The sequence below is a fragment of the Nelumbo nucifera genome, chromosome 3, assembly GCF_055504915.1.
Source record: "Nelumbo nucifera cultivar China Antique chromosome 3, China Antique-T2T, whole genome shotgun sequence".
Lineage (NCBI taxonomy): Eukaryota > Viridiplantae > Streptophyta > Magnoliopsida > Proteales > Nelumbonaceae > Nelumbo > Nelumbo nucifera.
The window spans coordinates 10,719,195-10,733,376 of record NC_142651.1 but is presented as its reverse complement, the minus strand read 5'-3'; the positions used below and the strand labels follow the sequence as shown (position 1 = coordinate 10,733,376).

Here is a 14,182-nt window from a genome sequence, read left to right as displayed (position 1 = left end):
GTTTTTTATGTTAAAAATTAAAAATAGTAAATAAAAAATGATATAATAATTCAAATGTAATAGTTGCATATGTTTTGTGCCTTGGACTTTAATAGAAAATAAAGTAATAATGGCTTTCTACATGTATTAATTTGTAAAACTCCGTATAATTTGTGTCTTGGACTCTTGATTGATGCATTATCAATAAAATTGCATAATAGTTATGTATCACACTATATTAATCATAATATATTTTTTCATGTATACCATTAAAATATACAATTCCTATGTATTTATACATTTTTTATAGTTATTTTGACATTAAACTTATTGTTAGTAATATTATTATGGAATTTGTGTACATTTTTCTACCATATCCAAGCGTTTCTATATTTTTCGTGTGTATCCATGTGTGTCCATATCCAAATTATTCAATATGATACCCAATACTGATACTATGATCATTGGGTAGGATTACACCACCCTGGTTGGTTCTAGGGTTTAGGGGTTTTCCTACTCGAATTAACCTAAAGGACAAACCTTGGTTGGACTCAATGGAACTGGCCTTGCAATCAAGCTTGTCTTAAAATAAATTAAAAAAATGAAGATGTAAATATTTGAACCCAAACACTCATGGTTACAAAGACTATGGTCTCACTTAATCATTAATGTCACTTAGGTTGTGTTTGGTTGCAATGTAAATTTTTATTTGCATTGATGCAAAACCATAATAGTGCTGATTTGAGTGTAAACTATGATCTATTTTTATTTTAAAGTTTAGCTTATTTTATTTGATTGTAGTACAAAACAAGTAAATTAAGACCTGAAGCAGAATAAAGTAAAACCCAAAACAAAATTAAACAAGAATTTGCATTCTTTTCATTTGCACTCCTATGCATTTATACTAGTGCAAACAAAATTGCATTGCAACCAAACACAGTCTCAGTGATTTGATCACTCAAGTTGATGACTTAAGTAACTTTGTATTACCATTTAATTAGTTAAGTGATTTAAATGTGTATAAAATGACAAGCTTTGATCTGCATATTGGTATTATCAAAATTACTTAATTTAATCAATAAAGGGTAATATTGTTTTGAATCACAATTCTAAAAGAACAGGTTATAATGTTACATAGGTAAACCCTAGAACCAATTCTAGAAGCACAAGCTAGAACCGACAAAGTAGGTTTTACTTTTAGAAACTTGGAACTAACCCCTACAAGGTAAGTCCCAAGTTCTGATCTAGAGAATAGGGGAAAATTACAAGAAGGTAAATTTACCAAAATGCTCATTCTTAGTTTGAGCTGTTGAGAGAATAAAATGGCAAAAATCAAAATACAGAAACGAACATGGTTAATGTACAAATGGCAAGGAAAGGGTTAAGAACTAATATTTTAAGCAGTGTTTTCAATTCATCGTTGACCCGGCCAGTTGAACCACTTGAACCATCACCCCATCAAGATCATGAGTCTGATTTGAGTAAAACCCAATAAGGTAAAATAATGTTGACTATGCGTCCTAAATAGATGCCTCATTATTTTTTTTTCCAAAACCCCTTTTTTGACCTCAAATTGAAAATTTTAATTTTTTACAAATAAAAAATTAAAAAACATAAATTGAATATTATATATATGTGCTCTAAAAAATTGATGGAATGGAAAGGACTGCTAGTTGAGGCCCAAAGTATAGGATACCCAGCTGAATGAATGACGTTTATAACTTCTTTTTCTAAGGACCTCACATGCATTCTACTCTGTCCTTACCCTTTAATTCCCTGAAATGCTTCGTGAAGGAGGGATTAGCGGAAGACAATTCTTGTGTATGATTCCTATCCTCTTCCATTTGTATGGGTTGAGTATGCTGGATTATTGTAATGTCAAACATTATCATGGAATGTAGTATGTCAACAATCATCATCTAAAAGAGAATGATTGTGCGGTGTTAGATGTTGTTGGTAGGGTGTCAGTTTGTAAATGTATCAATGTGCAATAAAAGATAGAAGGAGGGTGGTGCAAATTTTGTCACTGTTAGAAATGCAAATCATAATTACAAATAAACAGACGCAAAACTCAACACGGTGCAAAATTTGTATCTGGAAGTTTCTCCTGTGCGCATGCACCTGTCTCATCGACTACTCTTTGTTTCCCTTTTTCCATAGATGAACGCAAGTAAATTACACTGTCTAGCTATCAACATGTTTCAAGTTTTCAGATCATTCTGAATGTACGCATCGCTGAAACCAAACTTTTCGCATTTGCATAGAGAATTAGTTGGAGTTCCTTCACACATTCTGCCATCGAGGGTCTCTCGCTACTCTCAGTGCGAACACAGCGAGACGCAAGGTTGGCAAACATGGCGATTGATTCCATGGTATATGAACTCCGACCCATCTCTGGGTCTATGACTTTGCGCAACTTCTTCCGATCGTTCAATATATGCCTGACCTGAGTTGTTGTTCAGAATCAGCCAGTCAAGAGTCTGGTCCATTAATTTCTAACTGTTACTGAAACCTGTCAACCTTGAAGAACCAGCTGAACAGAAAATCTGTAAAAAGAAAAGGAAAAAACTCCCATTCATACCTGCACTACAAGGTTCTGGTCAGTGGGCCCTTGGTTCAAGTCTAGTGCTCTGCGCCCGGTCAAAAGCTCAAGAAGAACCACTCCAAATGCATAAACATCACTCTGTAAAGTGAGCTTCCCCGTCTGTGATGAAAAGATAAGCATCCAATGCTCAGTGTTTGGTTTGAAGGAAAGGGGAGGGAAAGGTGGGGAACCTATACACGATAGTGCAAAGGCTGTTTGCTTGCACCACGGGAGTGACTGCCATGGAGACCTTAATCACAAAAGGGACAAGACATTGATGGACTTGGATAAACAGAAAAAGAAAGAAAGGAGGATACAAAAACTGAAAAAGCAGACCCAAAATGCTTTAACCCCAAATTTATTGCTGAAATAACATCTTAGATATTCATATATATGGAGTAAATGTAAATTGATGAGTTTGAGGCATTGACAAATTTGAAATTTTGGACAAGATAAGAGATTGTAGAACCAAGTTTTCCTCACTTATCAAGGCAGTGTAACAAGCAATGTCTCTGGAAAATTGTCCGATCAGATACTCTGATGCCAGAGTTGTAAAATCTAAACAACGGATTAAGTGGTGAGACTGCAACTAGGTTTTAGAGCACTATTATAGAACTTATCGGGGGGCAGAGCTTCAATGAGGAAAACCCAATCCAGCATACACGAACAGAATATAGGTGAATAGATGATTAGACCAGATATGATGCAATTAATCCAATTCAACACAGAGTGAGAAGTAATCCCATGAATGTGCTTACCGATGTATATTCAGGATCAAAATAGCCGAAAGTACCAAGTACTCTTGTGGTTGTATACATTTCCTGGCCCTCAGGCATCAGTTTGGCAAGGCCAAAATCAGAGATCTGGGAAGCAGGAAAAGCTGGTGTTAGAGCTACAATGCATAATTTATATATATGCACAAATGCCTTGTAAGTTAATTACCTTTGCCTCAAAATCTGCACTTAAAAGTATGTTGGTTGATTTCAAATCTCTATGCACAATAGGAATCCCAACTGCAGAGCCAGAATGGAGATAAGCAAGGCCCCTTGCTGCTCCTAGTGCTACTTTCAGCCTTAAAGGCCAGTCCATCTTCTCCTCGCTGAGTCCTAGAATACAATTAAGTCAAGTGAAGTTTCTCTACCAAGAGAGAGAGAGAGAGAGAGAGAGAGAGAGAGAGAATTCTAAGATTTGCAGAAGTAAATGAACACATGAATGGGCATCAGTCAGTAGGTAGGGACTAGGGATCATGAATTAATTATGGATTTTTATGACAGAACCCACCATTTAAATGATCTTGTAGATTTCCTTTGTGCATAAATTCATATACTAGAAACCGATGTTTCCCATCAGCACAATAACCAGTCAGGGCAACCAGATTTGGGTGGTCCAATCTGCTCAAGATATCAACTTCCACTCGGAACTCTCGTTCACCTTCGGCCTCTTTTGATGGTGGAAGCTCCATTTTCTTGATAGCTACAACCTTCAGAAAGTAGGATTAATTAATGGAAAACAAAATGATATTATCAGAATAGGCATTTCCATTTTCCCATAGTAAAGACTGCACTTGATTTAATTTTGAAATTTGTTGCAAGACGAATGATATTATGAAAAGTACTTTTGATATATAGATAAAGACACAAGATTAGGTTTGTGATGATTTTCATGATAACTCCTGCGCGTACCTCTCCTGACCTTAGAATTCCTCTGTAAACCCGACCAAATCCTCCTTTCCCGTGCAGATTCTCATCGCTGAACGAACGGGTCGCTTCCTCCATTTCCTTGAGTGTGAATACTGATGACCCATGACGCCTTTTTGTGGATGAATTCTGATCAAGTTGCCAGCGTTCAACAGATTTATATATCCCTGTAGAAAGGTGCAATTCATTCAACTTGAGAATTTGAATTTGCCAAGGGCAGAAATCATTTTTTCTGAATATGGGTAACAAAGACAATAAGCAGCAGCAGCAACAACAACAACAGAAGAAGAAGAAGAAGATAGATAGATAGATCACATGGGTCAATTTGATCAAGTGACTTGCTTCTCCGCCTCTTGTTCCACGCTGCGACTAATCCGAAAGGCATAATGACTCACTAAAGAAGCCAATCTGTTGGAAAAACTGATCAAAATCCTTTTGCTTGAGAATTAAAATGACTGTTCTTCATTTTAAACTGACAATTTGATGAGAAAGATCAACCAAGCTCCCTAGTTTCGCTACACACTTGACAAGAACCTATCTGACGTAATGCCCAACGAGAGGGGAAAAAAAACACTTCATTTTAACCAGTTTAACTAAAAAGCAATTCTCTATCAAACCAAAAAATGGAGAATGTTATAAAATATATTGCAGAAAAAAGAAAGAAAATAGGCAGTGTAGGAATCCTACCAAGGTACGTACAAAGTAAGTGAAGTTAGATTTGAAGAATACTCAACAACCACATCTCACAACCACCGGAACCTTCCAAGGAGAAGAAATAAACAAATAAATAATTTTGGAATGAGATAGGAAATCAAAAGGCGGTGCTTGAAGACCAAGGAAACACAAGGAAAACATGAAAGAAAATGAATAAAAAAGGGGTAATGTTTGGTTAGTTGGTTACCTGGGAAAGACAAATGGTGGGGAGGGGTGCGTTTGATAGGGAAAGAGAAGATGCAACCTTTCCCTCCATTTCGTTTCTTCTCTTCTCTTCTCTTTTCTTTTCTTTTCTTTTCTTTTCTTTTCTTTTCTTTTCTTTTGTGAAGAGAGAGAAAGATAGCCGTTGAGAGGAAGCTTTTAGTCATTTGGTGATCAGTTATATCGTTCCGTACACTTCTCCCATCACTCCCTTGCTTCCATGTCTTCTTGTTATAATCCTACACTTCTGGCCAGCCTTCTGGGTTGAATCCAGATCCTTCTGGTCTGTGAGAATTTTGATGATGCCGGAAGAACTTAGACCAATCAGAACGCCTAGGGTGAATTTTGATGATTAGCACTTCTATGATGCACTCCGAATTAAATTGAAACACGTCTCGCAAGTCATATGTGCGAGCCATTTAACGGGATCATTTGCATTTTTTTAATATCTCAATTTTTTCAAACTAAAAATTTAAAAGAAAGAATAAAAATAGATACTTTGACCGCCCAGCTCGACAGACGGTAAAAAATATAGAGAAAACTGTTCAGACCTAGCCCTTCCATGGAGCAGAGCAGATGCCATTAACGAACGATTGCAGGGGAAAAAATTCTGGTGTTGAATCGTTTATACCCAAGTGCTAGCATACCTTCTCCATGGTAAACTTGCTTTATCTAAGTCAATGTTCAGTGTTTCTTATTCTGCAAATGAGAACTGAAGCAACAAACCGGCAAATCTTGTTGTTTTGATGACTTTATAGTCTATACTCTAACCAATTGATTAAGGTAAAGACTCAGAAATCTTCAAGTTGAGATAAGTTAGAAAGCAAAATTAGTAGACGTTAATTACTCTGTAACATGCTTCCTAATTTGTGAAGTCTCCATTGTCTTTCTGTTCATGATTTTTTTCTCAATACCATCATTAGAAAATAAAGTTGGCATTTTATAAATTTGACTTAAAAAGGGAGTCATTACCCAATCTAGTTCATAATGGGTTGCAAGTGTTTTGAAAAAGGCAGAGTACTCAAGTGAATAAGAAACAATGGGCACCTGAAACAATTTCTTGCAAACGACTTCCACCCTTATTTGGTCTGCAATCGTTTATTAATGCATCGGCACTAGGTTAGAGCTGGTTTGGTTTGCAACAGTTTTATTTGTTTTCGTTTTTCAATACTCATCAGTCAAGATTTCATATGCTTCACTAATCCCTTGATAGTTTTCTATAGCAATGTCTTCATCTGTGGAAGATCGGCATTCATGGAGTGATAGATTTGTGCCCATTGACAATAAACTTTTTCTATTTTCTTCATCCCATGTTTCATGAGACATGTAGAGTGTATATCTCTCTATTTGGAGTTCTGATTTTTCCTTCATTCTCTGCTAAACGAAGAAAAAGGGATTAGGGTTTTACAAACAATATTAAAGTTTGTCATGAAATAGTCTTGCGGTTGCGGAAAATTTTCACCCTTTCTTTTATTTTTTAAGTATTATTAAAAAAACTAATAGAGGCAAACAGACCGTTTAAATGACTCGCATATTTGAGTTGAAGTGCTATCCAAATTCTAACGTGTCCCAATTTGATTGGGAGTGCGCACCCTTGGAAATCCAAACTCCTTCTATGATATCAGTTGATGGGTATCAGTTTTTTTAGGTATCATGACTTTTTCTATACACTCATTAATATATAGAATAGATAGATAAATAGATACAATGATTTTGCTCCATTGAAGGGTGGTTCAGTTGTTATATTAACTGGTTCGTTGTAGTTAGAGAGGGGATTCAAATCCCTTTATCTCAAAATTTTTGGGGAAGGAGGGGTTATAAGTGTGGTGCTGCTCTACTCAAACGCCCCCCCTATGGAAGAATCCGGCGTACCACCAAAATACCAAAAAAGAAAAATCCGTATCAACTGAAATTAAAATAAAAAAAAACACAAAAGAAAAATAAAAGAGAAATGTTCTAATACCGAGAAAGATGGAATACGAGGCTGAAGAGGGAAAGCTTAGATGCTATGTATGGTGTATGGTGATTGGAAAATGAACCCTATCTATAGCTTCAAAGTCGATGTTACCTTTAGAACATGTGGGCTCACTGGAATTTAATGGTTCCCTTGCCCCAGAGGCCCACACACATGATATCTGCTCACAGTTACAGGTTCAAGTGCTCGATGGGCCACAGTGTCCTCGATGGGCCTTGAACCTTGATCTTAAATAGCAACTCCATATTCTGGACCATAGAGTTTCTTTTGCGGGGGCCAAACCTCAATCACATGGGTTAGGAACTTAGGATGATCTTACCGTCTTTTGCACCCTTCATGGGAAAGTTGATTTAAGGGGCCTACCTTAAACACCAAATTCAGCTGGAATGGGCCTGGAATGATTAGGAGCAGCCTGAATAGGCCTTTTAAGTGCAAAAATAGAAATTTTAATCATGTTATATAGGTTGGATAAAACAGTATGGGTTCTGGCTAACACGATGGATCTGGACCATCTGGAACACCATGTGGAGACCATTGTTTACGGTTTGACCCAGGACGTCTGGTTAATATTTCTCTCAGAAAAAACATGGGCCCCCTTTTGCTTTTGATCGCTTTCCAGTTCTTGTCTTGGACCAATCCTACATCTTTCCGGTTGTGGCCCATGTTTGAGGTCATGGTTTACGTGGCTTATTCAGAATTGTGTGAGAGGTGGGGGGAGGGGAGAAGAAATTAGGGATGCAACTATATTTTCAAAAGAAAAAAAATTGCAAGTTGAGTTGCCCGAATTGAAACGGGTTCGGGCTGTAAAAAATTTAATAAATGCTCGACCTAAGTTGCACTCCCTACGGGAGACATGGGAAGGAATTAAGAAGGGGGTGTCTTGGGGTTAATATAAAGATATAAATTGAACTCTTTTAAGCACGTGCTAAATCTCATAATTGATCTATAGAAGGCTGACCTCTACTTTCGAGTTGGAATTTCCTGCCAAAAAAACACGTTCCAACATGATCTGACACAACATTTCTCACAATGAAACTAGGACCCATCTTACTTGCAGATTTACAATAATGCTCGGGATGAAAGTCAATAAGACTTAAGATCACGAACCAAACGGGGCCTTAGTTTGGGTGGTGGCGAGATTTCAAATATATTGTCCATTTAGGACTCCAGATCTGAAATGAAATTTATGTATATTATTTTTAATAATTTTTATATAAATGGGTAAAATATAAAAACCTCTACTATTTCATCTTAACAAAAACCTTCTCTATAGTTTTGAAAAATCTGCGAAGTATTGCCTGTTTGCCTCAGATGAAAAATATTGGCCTAATGCATTAGTTTTTCAAAATATTCATTTTGCCTTTATATCTATCAATTAAGATGAAGGTTTAGTAAAATACCCTTAAAAAGAACTCTCTTAACTTTTAACTAAAACAGAATTCCCCAAATAAGATTGAAAAGGGTAAAGTAAGTCTATTTTGTAAACTTGTTAGATCAAGTTAAGTTTTGAAGGGTAAATCTAAAATTTTGAATTATGTCGAAAGATGTCCTAAGGGCAATTTTGTAACTTCCAAGTCTCTATTACTGGGACAATAACGTGAGGTAACTGTATGCTTTTCTTTTTTTTTCAAAACTATAGGGGAGGTTTCTATATTTTACCTAACAATAAAAATAGATTCATTGGAATTTCACAATATATTATTTATATAGTGAAGAAAGAAAGAATTTGGCTTTAGTCAGTGCAATGACCGTTTGAATGGCCTTTACAGCATTGCATTGAGAATATCTCCATACTTATATGATTTATTTCATGGAAAGATATTTCCAATCCAAGGTTGCAAGAGGTTGTTTGAATGGTGTGAGCATGGACTTGCAATGACCGAAGCCAGTCTCACAAAGAAAATGTATAATTTATGGACTTAGGGTTAAAATGAAATTCAAATCCATTTCAGATGAATTATTAGAACACAAGCTTTTTAGATTATCTGTATTTTTTATTATAGTATTAGAATATTTGTGTTTTACCCTATTTTTATTATTAGGGTTAATTACTTAAACATTTGAGAAACTACTTCTATATACCCTACACTTTCAACAATAACTTATACATACCTTATTGACCTTTCAAACATTAACTCCAACCAATAAAATTTAAAAGGACCAAATTGTCCTTAACTATTAATTAAATTTTCAAAATATGCCATTTTCTCTTTTATCTTGAACGAAAACATGCCTCTGGTCCCTATACTCAAGTACCTTTAAAGAAGGCACTAGACTCTTAAAGAGCCACCAAATTTCTATTCTTTAAAAGATTGATGATTGAAAGATAACCATCCATAATAATAATCCTTCTACCACCCCATAGAAACTCGAAGCACATTGGTGTTCTGTAGTGTGGATGAAAAATTGGTGGGTGTGGACTGGTCCACACCACACCCTGTGGTAGAGAGCAATTCACACCACACCACAGTCCACAGTTGTTCTGAACTGTGGACAAATTGTGTGAACTGGTTTTGATTCTATGTATCTTATGTACATTTTATGAATGATCTACACCAACATTTTAAAAAACGACCCGGAAACGGAACCGTTTTGGCCACCAATTTCCGGGTCGACGGTTCGATCATCCAATTCGAAAGGACGACCCATTATGACAAACAAATTTAAAAAATTAAAATAAATAAAAATTAAAAAATGGTAAAAAACCATTGAACGGGTTGATGGTTTGGCCGCCCGGGTTAACGGGTTGCTTTTTTCAATAGTTTTTAGCCAAAAACCGGGTTTGGGGTAAAATGGAACCACTTGCCTGGATGGTTCCCAGGCTGAACAGTATGACCGTCTGGGTCAACAGCGGTTCGAAAACCTTGATCTACATAGTTAATCATAAATATCTAATTTTTGTATTTTATATGATAAATATATTGAAAAATGCATCAATGAATTAATATTAACCAATAAATATTAATTTTTTTTTATAAAAACAATAGTAAAATAATTAACAATTTAACAACTATATTTTAAATATTTTAAATACAATTTTATTGATAAAACATTAAAATTAAATAAAATAATTAATATTTTATTGATAAAAATATTAAAATATAAAACCAACAATAGGGTAGCTTTTCAGGGAAAATATGAAGTAGGGGATCAAAAATCAAATATGACGGTCCCCAACCACGAGATTTTACCATGGATAAAAAATTGAGATGTAAACAGAGCCTGTCCACGTTATATTGGATTGACCGTGGACAATCCAACGGTCCATGGATAAAACCGAACGAAACCAAATCCCATGGACGGAACCAAAATTTAAGCAATTCCAAGCACCACCCTGATCGCCAAAAGCTTAAAGCAGAGCAAGAGCTTCAAAAGATTCAGTACCTGCAAATAAGATGACATGAAACGCTTGCCCGTAGATTTTCATCATACCCCATAACCACCATAGTCGCTGTACCACTCTCATGCTTGAATGAGCAAGCCATCAAATTTATGCGCGCGAATGTCAGTGTCAACCGAAAATCCCTATTAACAGTACTCTACCACATTTGAGGATCCAAATGGTTAATCGCCCAAAACTCAGCCATTTAGAAGAAAACTTCAAACTAGCATCAATTACAACTTCAAGAATTTGAGAATTATTTTGAGAAACAAAATCATTTCAAGAATACTAAATCTTTCACATAATTGACACTTGAGCTATGAAACTACACCTAACGTCATCATCAACTGTATTAGCAATCTTGAGAGACGCTTTAGGGAAATGGGGTTTCTTATCTTCTCACTATGTTTAAGTAATTTCATTGATCATTGGTTATAAAGGTGATGTTTGGTATCGATGCCGTTGTTCCAGAAAACAGCAACACATCAGCATCATGTTGGAAAAACTGATGCTCCAGAAAATGGTCTCACGTTTGAAGCCATTTTTCCAGAAAAAAAAAAAAAAAAACGTTGCCCCAAAACATGTATGAGAATCAGGGTGTGATATGGGGAAATGTCGAATTCCATGTTTTCTCATTTTGGAGCTCATTGCTGCCAACGATAACATGATGTGGCAATGACATGGCATCCAACGTGTATTATATTTGAATTGATATGGTGCATATCGTAAAATGCTTCTCTTCTTTTAACGAATCCTAACATTTTCTTCTTCTGCGTTTTTAGCTATTGGAGGTTGAATGGTGTGTCTTCCTTTCCTAGTCACTTGAGGTCTACCTTCTATTCAGACACCATTATGTCTTCTTTTTTCATTAACTAGAGGTATAACTTTTGTTCATGCTCATATTTCTCCTCCTCAAACTCCTTGTCTATGTCCATCGTAAAATGCTTCTCTTCTTTTAACGAACCCTAACATTTTCTTCTTCTGCGTTTTTAGCTATTGGAGGTTGAATGGTGTGTCTTCCTTTCCCAGTCACTTGAGGTCTACCTTCTATTCAGACACCATTGTGTCTTCTTTTTTCGTTAACTGGAGGTATAACTTTTGTTCATGCTCATATTTCTCCTCCTCAAACTCCTTGTCTATGTCCATTGTTGGTTTATGCTCTGCCCTGTCGTTTGGGTTTTGCATTTTTATAGTCTATTCAACAATTGGGATCGTAGGATGAAATTGGTGCTTTTTTTACCATTGGATGTAAGATAATATATACAAACTAGAAGCACTGGATAATAGGTACCAGTGTTGAAAATGGATATGGAACATCGGTATCAAACAGAAGGTGTTGTTGTTGCCCTAGGAAATGTCTTTCTTAGTAGCAACATTTTCATACAAAAAAATAGACATCGTTTTCTCAAAAAACGGTACTTCCAACTCACACATATACAACACCATTTTCTGAGAAACCGATGTTGTATATACAACGTCGATGTCAAACACATACAAAGTTTTTATTTCTGTTCGTGTTTGATAGAAAATGGAATCGGAAAGCAATGAGGGGCGCTTATGTTCTTCTTTGTTCTATTTATCATCTCTCTTCTTTGAGAAACATAAGGTCCAGGGAGAATTTATGGTGCCGGAAAGACACGGTATCCAATTAATTGGTCAAATGCTTTTTAGATATCATATCATTTTGATGTCATAATAGAACCCGTAAGTCTATTTCAGTTTTGTTCAAAATACTTAGGCCCCATTTGGTTCACTGGAATTGGAACCGGAATGGGTTATGCCATTAAAATATACATTTCTTATGTATTTATACCTTATTTGTGGTTATTTTGACCTTAAAGTTAGTGTAGCTGATGTATTTATGAAATTTGTATGTATTTTTCTAATGTATCTATGTATTTTCATATCTTTCATCATTCTCTATGCGTTTTCAAAGTGTATCTGTATCCATATCCTTATCCAAGTTGTCTGATACAATACTCGATACTGATACTTTAATCCTTAGGTATAGCGATCAACCCAACCTGCACTTCAACAGCTATTAAGTAGTTCACAACATATTTAATCATTTCATTGGTAAAGGCTAAAGCAATAATTCGTTAATGACATGTTTGGAATCAATGTCTGAGAGGTTTTTTTGAGAAAATGGTGATGCATTAACATGTTATTTTTCTTTTTTTAGAAAATGTTTTTTTTTTTCTATTTTGTACCATTACTACCGCTATCACATAGGTGTTTTTCAATGCCATATTAGCATTGAAGTAAAAAAAACACCAAAAAAGTCATTTTCTCCAACCACACATTTCCAGGTTTCCATGGTATGATATTAAAAAACATTTAAAAAAAACACACATTAGATGTATGAAAAAACATAGATTTTACAGAGAGCTGATGTGATGCCATTTTTCAAGAAAATGACATGGCTCCAAACACTGGAAAGTTTAGTAGGTGTTTGGCATCGGTGTTGGGAACATCACACCATTTTCTCATAAAAACGGTGTTGGGCATGTGGAGTTGTAAGCACAATTTTCTGGGAAAATGTGCTTATTTTTTGTTTCGAATCGGTGCTGCCACATAAGCGTTTTCTGAGAAAACAACATTGGTTTTATTTGGTATTAGTGTTGGTAGCAATGTTTTCAACATTGATATATATTATCCAACGTCCAAGATGATGCCACATCATTGCATCGCTGGCAGCAACATGTCGTTTTCTCATAAAACATTGAATTTGGTGTTTCTCCATCCCACACTTTCCTGATTTCTAAGTCGTGGTTTGAAGCAACGTTTTTTATAGAAAAACAATACCAAACAAGAAGGCGTTGTTTGAAGCACCGCCTATAGGCTACTTTCAGTCGTGACAACACTGACTTCGGATCTCCTACCCACAAGCACAACAACACTACCAGTCTACCATGCATGCACTAATTAAGTGAGTACGTTCTGAATATTACCATAAGAGCATCACAGACGACATTGTATTCCTTGATGAATAGGTGCAAAGTCGAGACGCCAACCCAACTATTCTTGATGTCTCCTACTCTTGAGACAACAATTCCATCTTCATCGTGAAGAAGACCTCCCGAGAACCTTGGTGAGCGACCCCATCCTGACAACCCTACGAACCTCATCCGAATACGACACGGATATTCGATGTATATAAAGACATCTCCCCCTCAAAGGTAAATTCTCTAGGATCTAGTACACATTACTCTCATTGGCTTGGACCAGCTATCTACCTGTTTAACCCAACCAATCTCTCTCTCTTCATTACTGACTTGAGCGTCGAAGTGCCTACCTAGGGATAAATTCCTCAGGCCTCTAATTCTCTCAATGCTTGTAGACTACGGTGCATGGTCTCGTCCTTCCACCTTGACCTCATCCAATTGGTAGGACCATTTGCTGCGTGTTCGACTTGACACACCTCAGATCGAACAACATCATCCATTTGATTCAATTATCTCTATTTAAATCTTACATTTCTTTGATAAACGAACAAAAAAATACACCAAAATATAACATTGCAAAAAGAAGAATCTAGCCAAGTAGGTAGGCCTATCAATGATACTTGAAGCTTCGCAAACTCGATTCGCTGATATTTGGATGAGGTTTTTATGTAATCAGATTTGGATTTTGCAATCAACATCCTATTA

General features: G+C 36.0%; 1 protein-coding gene across 11 annotated transcripts; it reads right to left on the bottom strand.

Moving 5' to 3' along the window:
- Positions 1-1,989: 1,989 nt before the first annotated feature.
- Positions 1,990-5,788, bottom strand: LOC104595450 (putative serine/threonine-protein kinase PBL28). Of its 11 annotated transcripts, none has more exons than XM_010256176.3 (9): positions 5,162-5,285; positions 4,948-5,019; positions 4,576-4,668; positions 4,246-4,427; positions 3,845-4,043; positions 3,506-3,669; positions 3,322-3,426; positions 2,561-2,683; positions 1,990-2,425 (listed from the first exon to the last, which is right to left on the bottom strand). In XM_010256176.3, the coding sequence occupies exons 3-9, from the start codon at positions 4,643-4,645 to the stop codon at positions 2,189-2,191; spliced, it is 1,080 nt and encodes a 359-aa protein (XP_010254478.1). In that variant the 5' UTR covers positions 4,646-4,668; positions 4,948-5,019; positions 5,162-5,285; the 3' UTR covers positions 1,990-2,188. The 11 variants fall into 11 exon arrangements, with proteins under 11 accessions (XP_010254478.1, XP_010254487.1, XP_088756015.1 ...); XM_010256185.3 differs by having other exon boundaries at positions 4,960-5,019; XM_088899889.1 differs by lacking the exon at positions 4,576-4,668.
- Between the last annotated feature and the right edge of the window lie 8,394 nt (positions 5,789-14,182).